Source organism: Plasmodium malariae (genome assembly GCF_900090045.1).
Source record: "Plasmodium malariae genome assembly, contig: PmUG01_00_3, whole genome shotgun sequence".
Taxonomy (NCBI): domain Eukaryota; phylum Apicomplexa; class Aconoidasida; order Haemosporida; family Plasmodiidae; genus Plasmodium; species Plasmodium malariae.
In genome coordinates this window covers 122,481-131,804 of record NW_021638313.1, presented here as the reverse complement: position 1 = coordinate 131,804, position 9,324 = coordinate 122,481, and the positions used below count along the sequence as shown (strand labels likewise).

The 9,324-nt window shown below is 19.8% G+C and overlaps 1 protein-coding gene across 1 annotated transcript; it reads left to right on the top strand.

Moving 5' to 3' along the window:
• Positions 1-6,175: 6,175 nt before the first annotated feature.
• On the top strand, positions 6,176-8,746 carry PmUG01_00015200 (STP1 protein; the record flags this gene model as incomplete). The annotated part of the gene is made up of 4 exons (XM_029005711.1): positions 6,176-6,188; positions 6,386-7,339; positions 7,423-7,502; positions 7,592-8,746. 4 exons carry the CDS (start codon positions 6,176-6,178, stop codon positions 8,744-8,746), a joined length of 2,202 nt encoding a protein of 733 aa, XP_028859182.1.
• Positions 8,747-9,324: the final 578 nt, after the last annotated feature.

Here is a 9,324-nt window from a genome sequence, read left to right as displayed (position 1 = left end):
GTACATATTTAACATATGCAGAGAGGAAAAAATTAAGAGTAATTTACTTTTAAAGATACAGTAAGCTAAATTTGTTTTTAAAAACTTTTTTTATTTTATCTTCAAAAATACATAATAATATATATACAAATATAATATGCTTTACTATATATATAAAGTAAAATAAGTTTAAAAATAATATAATTGTTACCATAAATTATAAAAAAAACAAAATGACCTTAAAAAAAATAAAATAATTGAAAATAATTCATAAATATTAGAAACATATAATTATTTATTTAATGTAACGAACTAACTGAATATTTTCCTTACTAATATTGTCATTAATAAAAACGAAACAAATACTCTATTTCTTGTTATGGGGAAATGTTGAATTTATCCGTTATACAGAATGTAGAGAATATATATATAGAATATCCCTCTATATATTAAGAAGAAAATTACTAATTTTACGGATGATATACTGTTAATATTTCTAATTTTATAAAAATTTACTTTTGAAAAACAATTTTTAATAATATAGTAAATATTATAATAATATAGTAATACTAATAATAAATGGAGAAGACAATATTCTGTGTTATTTATGATACATTTTTATGGTTATTCCTTGAGTACATACAATCCACAATATTTTATTATATCTTTAAAAAATCAAATTAATGTGTTATTACCTAAAATGATCTAAGAATAAATATATATTTAAAGGTAAATGAAAATTAATTTAATGTTTTCTTATTATAATTTTTGATAATTATAATTTTTTATTAAATTTAACTTACAACATTATTTCTGAGTGAACGTCTCCACATTCATCTATAAAAAATTTTTTTTTTTTAACTAAATATATATAATTACGAGAAATAATAATATAATAAAAAATCAGATTAAATGTAAGATAGTTTTAGAAATATTGCATACAATTTCATTAATATAATAATATATCAATCTAATATACATACTATAAATTATAAGATATCTTAATTACATAAAACATAAGAAATATTAACGCTTTGATCGTCAAAAAAATATATGATTAAACAATTATTTACTTTATAATTTTATAACTAATATATTTATTTTTATTTATTGTTTTAAAAATATATAATTCTAGGAACGTGCTTTACATGTTAACCATAATAAGTGGAAATAAATATATGAATAATTAATATTGTGTTAAAAGTACTTTTAGAAACATAAACGTATTGTACCTACATATTTCCATAACGTTTGAAAAGCAATACGGATGAATATAATTATACAAATATTATATATACAAAAAATTATTGTAATCATCTGTTATTCAACTTAATATAATAATTCATAAGAAATATTATTCTTACTAAAGAGTAATTAAAAAAAAGTTTACAGATATTAACATTATCATATTTTTAATGTTTTAATATATATATATTACTTCCGTTATAAGATTTATGAGTGATCTTATATATTTTCTACTATTTTTTCAAAGTACTGGATTATTCCAATTTCTTACTCTCAGATAAGGATTCCATATATAATGCACTATAAACCATTTAAAAATTTTGATAATAATTTATATACATAAACTGTAAAATAAATTATCAGAAGTAAGTACATTATATAATAAAATCCTCCTAAATATTTACTCATATATAAAACGTTGCAGGATTAGCAACATTCATAAGTTCTAATCGTTTTCTTTTTGAAATGTTTTTTTAAAAAATAAATTAATATTTTTCTCAATTATTTAATTTTGTAAATAAATTAAAAAATAATATACACATTTTTTAACTTTTTTATTGAATGCTTTATATATCTATATTAAATATTGTTCATTAAATATATTATATTCTTAAATATGCACAAATATATCAATAAAGTGAATATTTTTTTCATGTTATATCATTTTTATATCAAATATATATTATATACAAATAAGACAAAATAAATGTGAATTATTATTAAATTTTAATGTCCAAAATATTATTTTATAATTTAAATAACTATATATTTCAAAATCCACACAAAATAATAGATTTATTTAAATGTTCAGTTTTTATTGAATTTATTGCATTATTTTTATGGATTCAAGTATTATTATTTTAAATAAACTTTTCTTCCGTTTTTTATAAAGATAAATTGTTTGAAACTTTCTCATTTTTTACATGTTTGTTACCAATTGTTTGCTTTCTACTTCTATAAAATTTCTATGTTTCAGTTAATTCATATAGTATTATTATCTATTTAAAAGTCATAACTTAATATGTCACCCTATAAACAGATGTATTGTATAAAATTGAAATATATTTTGTATTCAACGTAAAACACTAAGAATAATATAACTAAGTTTAAAAGTGTAACTATCTTAAAACATGTTAATGAACCGAATAAAACCACTAAATGTCAATGATTTTCGTTTTCGTTAAAAATACTCATTTGAGGTTCTCGCGTTACCAGTAAAAGAACCTTCTGATTCTAGTACATATTAATACGCATCATTATTTTAAGTAATTATATTAACATTTATTTCAATATATATCATACTGTTTTTCTCTAAAACTATCAATTATTCTACTTAAAAATTTGAATACTCTACTTTGAAACCTATTATATATTAAGACAATGCATTGATGTCATAATAAACGTTAATTTACAATTAAGTAATATTTTTTAATACTATTACATATTTTTTAACTTTTCCCCTATATTCAAAAAATATTATATATAATTTGAAATGTATATTTGAGAACAATGACCAAGTAACAGTCATGGCTCTGGAAATGCTTACCTTATTTACGTGACAGTAAATATTATACAATATATACTGTAAATAATTTGAATGTATAGATGTTCTATAATAATAATTTTGTTGAATATAAAATCAGTTCTTGAACAAGATAACTAAGGTGTAATGTTAAAAATAAAAAAAAAAGAAAATATTATAATAAATTTTTTTAATATTTAAATTGCAAAATATAATGATATGTAACAGATGGTAATTCTAAAAAAATAATGAATATAAAGTGAGAACTAATTTCACAATATGAAAAAAAAAACATGTAATTAAAATACAAATATTTTATGCAAAATTATATATTATAAGCTAAACATATAAGAAATAAAAAAGCTCTAAGCTTAATTTTATCCCTATTTCCCATATAATTGTTCATCATGTGTATAGTTAGGATAAATATTTTTTCGTAAAAACAATCCATATATATAAAGTATATAAATGGATATGTAAGAAAAATGACTATTTAATATTTAAATAATAGTAATATGAATATCAGCTTCAATGGAAAAACAGAATTATCAATAAATTATCTAAATGTTTATAATAAGAAAAATAAATTTTCATTTAATGTAATATTAATCATATATTATATCACATATTCTCTAATAATTAAATAATGAGAACGTAATAAATTATAGAAATTTATATATGAAATATTAGTGCTATGAGCACATAATTTGAAATTAAACAAATTATATATATAACAATAATGTTTTGTTCCTTAGGAATAAACAACATTAAATCCTAATAATAATATTACATATTTCATATAATAATAATATGGATAAAAGCAGCTTATTCTATTATTAGTAAAAGCACAAAAAAACAAGTTCTTTGTATGGTATGTTGTGAGTCTACATTTATATACGTATATATAAAAGAATATACATAATATTACATAATATATATCATAATATAAACTTTTGTATTATGTTAATCATTTATATTATTGCTCAAAAAGTATTAAAGTATTGGAATACATTAATAATTATAAACTCAACTATAATATAATATAAAGTATAATTTTAAATTCGTTAGAAATTTTTATAATAATATATATCACAGTTATTGCATTGTATATTTATATATACTAAATAAGAAAATATTATAATGTATCATTTAAAGTTACTAAAGTATATCAAATAGCGTTATTTTTAAGTTTATTTTTATCTATATACTTTGCTGTATATATATTTTAATTTCATTAGGCTATTGACTTGAAAAGTTTATATATTCAATACATTTATTTCAATGACGAATATTATTTTTTAAACATATAATTAAAATACTCATAGTTATATGAAAAAATTTCAATAATTTTTATGAATGTTTATTAATTTTTTATTATTTTAAAATAAAAATTACGAAAAAACTACAGTAACCTACAACACATTTGAACATATATTAAAACAAAACAAAGAAAAATAAATGAACAAAGAAAAAAAATATTTTCATATAATCATAAAATAGTAAAGAAAAAAATTTATATATATATTTGAACACAATTATTAATCATTTTTCCCAAAATACTTTCAGATATTTGAGAAAATAATATTTGCTTTTATTTTGCTAGATAATCATCCACTCTTACATGTTAATTATGTACTATGTTTAACATATAAATGATATATTCAAATACAAAATGTTAATATATAATATATTAAAAAATTAATAATTATTTTTATATTTCTTCCTCATATATTGCTATTAATAAAAATATATTTAAAAATGATCCGATAAAATTTAAGGAATTAAAAGAAAAAAAAACTTACAACAAAAAATTTGTATAAATCCAAAAATAAAAAATTAAATATATATGAAAAAAGTAATATTTTTATTAATTTTGATAGATTTAACATAATTATAATAAATTAATTAAGTTAACTACTGACAAAAAATTACTATCAATTAATTTATTTGCCTATTTTTAATTTTCGAATCATCCTACATCTATTATATGCTTGTTTCAAATAATGAATTAAATTCATAAATAATATATTTACATTATAACAGAATAACCAATGCTGTCGCAAATAATTTTGAATTTTCCTGTAATTCTATTTAAACACTCAAATAATAAAAATAATTATAAAATAATACATAAGCATTTTTATTTTGCATACTAAATAAATATTTATCAGTAGTTTTAAGATGTTATTTACATACAGTTATTAATTTTATTAAAAACCAAAAATTAAATTAAATATTTATAATATTTTTTTTCTAACATATGTACTAATAATTATAGAAATATAATTATGATAATTCAATATTTGTATTATTTAACGAAATATTTTATTTTATTTACACGAAATTGTAATATCATTCCTTTTTTGTATAAAATACTTACTTTACTTATTTTCATTCATATAGTATCGTTTTTTTACTAAATGTATATCTAATAACTTTTCGTATTTAGACTAAATAGGAAAACACATTTCAATTAATTAATACGCCTAAATATGCATTTTATTAAATAAAATTTTAATCCTATTCAATAATTAATATCCAGAAGTGGTAATAAGCACAAACAGAGAAACATATAAATCATTATTAAAATATATTATTTTGATAATATATAATTCCATAGTATATATTATAATTAATTTTTACGTAAATGATATATATATATATATATAATATTAAGCGTCAGTATATTTTAGTTGCCTGTATTTTAAGTAGCCATAGAACAAATTTAGTATAATTTATATATTACTGATACTCATTTCTAGAAAAAACATAGTAAATATAAAAAAAGATTAACGAAGAATATACAAAAGTAAAATGGTTAATACCAAAAATAAATAGAAAAATAACAAAATAAAAAAGAATCATATTATTAGTAGTATTGATGATACCGTAAAAGATTATTTATTTTTTGAAAAAAATAAGAATAATAAGAATTATTTACATTAATACAGGTAACAATATTTATTTAATCCATATTAGAAAAAAAAAGAAGAAGACACTATATAGATATTAATAATAATTATGTTCCATAAAACTTTACAGTACTTATTAATATTACTTATATGTAATTTTTTATTTTAAGTTATTTTGATTTTATTTTGTAAATGAACTATTATTTTTATATTGACATATATACTTAACTGTGTTGTAGTAACACAATATTATTAATATATATCTAAAGTTATATAACTCTCTAATGTAAATGTATATTTTAATCATATAAAATAAATATTAATATATTTAGTTATTTTATACTTTGATATAAAAAATTATTAAATAAATGGTAATCTCGTAATTTCTTTTTATTATGATTTATGATTTATTATTTTAAAATTTCACTATTGATGTATAATAAGATATAAATTTGTATTTTGCAGTTAATTGATAGTTACCACAAATATATTATTAATATAGTATAAATATGGAAGAATGTTTATCTTCGGTAATATTTTTTTGTTTTTTAATATGGTTACATTTATTCATAAGTTGTTTATTTATGATTAAAAATGTCGTAATAGAATTTACATAAATATTTATTTTTAAATAAATCTTAATAATTATTTTGAAACTAGAATTTAAGAGTTCAATCTTTCGGGGCATTGCATTTCCTTACATATTCTCTATTTACACAAACTGGAGCTTATATTCGAAGTGAAACTGCATCTATACAAAAAGAGAATAACAAAGATGATTTCAGGAAAAAATGTCTAGCACTGAATACTCATGTAATTAGTAGAATTCCTCGAACAAAATATATTGATCAAAATAGATGGAAAGGAGCATTAAGGACTTTTTACGAAAATTACCATGCAGCACTAACCAAATATGGAGGATGTCCTATGATTTTAGATGAGAATGATAAAGAAATTTTAGTATTAAATTATGAAGCAGAAGATTTCTGTGAACAAAAACAAGAATATCTGAAATATCTAAATTCATTCAAAGAAAAAGGTAATAAATATAATTGTAAGAGTGATACTAACTGCATAAGTAAATGTAGAGAATATAATGTGTGGATTAAAGAAAGGATGGTTCATTTTAATAATAAGAAGGTTCAGTTATACAAAAATTGCCGAAGCAAAGAACATTTATCCCAATTTCCAACAAAAAAATGCAACATACTCGAATCCAAAACATTCCAAGGAATTAATACATGCTTAGTGTCTGATATAATTTTAAGAGAAGAAAAGACACCTAAAAAACTAGATGAAGTTTCGCAAGAGTCAGAAAGTGAATATAACTCTCGAGAATCCGTTAAACCTAAAAATCAAGATCTATCTCAAGGAGAAGATTCTCCCAAAGCGGAAGCTCCACCTTTAGAGATATCTCCACTTCAAACAGCAACTGAAAGTTCAATTAGCCAAGATGGAACTGCAGAAAATGAAGATACAGAATCTTCACTGTCTGTAGAATTAAAAATTACTACAGCTAATAAATATGTAGACTCAAAAAGAGAAGAATCTCCTAGATTACAATCTCCAATTCCAGAAAATTCAGTAGCACTTCCTAATCCTAAAGATATTTCGACCTATACTGCTTCACCCAATTTTGGCTTAATTTCTACTGATCATTCTTCACATTCTACAACAACAGGTACCACCAATGCTATTTATTTCACTATTTTATAAATAATTTATAAAAAAATATATGTATTTAAAAAAATATTACAGATCCAGAAGGATATGTGTCTACCACAAACATAATATCTATATTAATAAGCATTTTAACTATTATTGTATTTTCTTTTTTTATTAAAGTAAAATAAAAATATAAGCTTAAAAAAATAATAAACATACTATAATAACAATGATTTATTTAATAATTCCTTTTTTCTTTTTATGTTAGTGCGTATTAATAAGTCTGTTAAAAAAAAAAAAAAAGGTAAAAAAAAGACAAATGAACTTTTTGAGAATTCTAATACCATCGCATTGGGGGGGAAAAAGTGAGTTTTTAACACATGATAATCTAGAACACCCAATATATGATGATGAAGAAATCATAAAAAAAATTAAAATAAATGAACTTACAAAAAATGTATACTTATCAAAACGAAAAAAAGACAGATCCAAAACCATAATAGAAGTACATATGGAAGTACTTGAAGAATGCAGAAATGAAGATTGGGAAAACAACAAAGAAGCATTCTTAAAAATTTGTCTAGATGAGTTCACAAAAAAGGATTATAGAACCTATCCTAATTTAACATATAATGATCTAATAACAGAAAATATTAAAAGTAGCAATGATATTGAGAAACAAAATATTCTATGGAATAAATGGGTAGAAAGACATAGATATCTTTTTGAAAAATTGAAAAAAGAAGACTGGTATAATAATTTGAAAAATGAATGGAAAAAAGAAATAGCTTACATACAAGAAAGAGATGAATTAAAAAAGAAATCATCTAATGAAAATCACAACTTTCCATTTTTAGAAATAGAAAAAGATCTATGGAAACACTGGATATCGAAAAAGGGTATTATTATAGAACAATATTTGGAACAGGAATGGATTAAGGAATTGGATATGGATTTAAACATTATGTCAGATGAATGCGTAAAGGAAGATACAAAGAATTATGTAACACTAATGAATATAGAAGAATTGCAGCACAAAGAAAATTATGAAGAATTATGTAAATATATAAAAAAAAAATTATTAACAATGCTCTGTATTCTAGTACTTATGTCCATGTTAGAAGAATATAAAAAAGAGGTGAATTTTGATAATAGGGAATCATATTTGGATAGATCCATAAATGAATGGAAGGGAAAAGGATATTCAAGTAAAAAACAAGAAATTACAGAAAATATAATTGAATGTAATAACAATGATATAGAAAATAAAAGAAATGAGGAATTTGATGCTCATATATGGAAAGATAGTTTCAGGAATGAAATAGAAGATTGGATAAGAGATGATGACTTATATGCAAATTCTATAGTTAGTGATAGAACAGTAGACAAATCGGATGAAATAGAAGAAAAACAGTTTCTATAAATTCATAGGTATACCTCCATAATATATTTAAATGATATTTAAAAACAAAGGCTACTAATGAAAAATATTATTTAAATTTTTTAATGTCTTTAGGAAATAAAGAAAATGAATGTAAAGTAATAAGTAATAAAAAGGAAAAAATAAATCATGAAACATAAAGTTTGAAATTGAAGCATTTAAAATATATTACAATTATATACGTTTTTTTATATCTGTAATATTATACATTAGGACACTTCGCTAATACTTGATTTAACAAAAATAGTAATATGTTAATACACATATAAAAAAAAAAGATTAATATTAAAATTTTTCGAAAATGTTACACCTTGAAAAAATTATAATTTGAAATAATAAAAAAAAACAAAATAAAAAATTTGTAACACTATTCCTGAATTAATATAATATTATTACAAAAATTTATATAATTCTATTTTATTCCATTTCTTCTTATTTTACAGTTATTTTCACGTTTAGAAATATACTTATTTGTATCTTTTATATATTTCCATTGATCAACCGGTTTCATGTTTCAATTTATATAAAAAATTTGTTCATAAAAAAAAAAAAAAATAAGG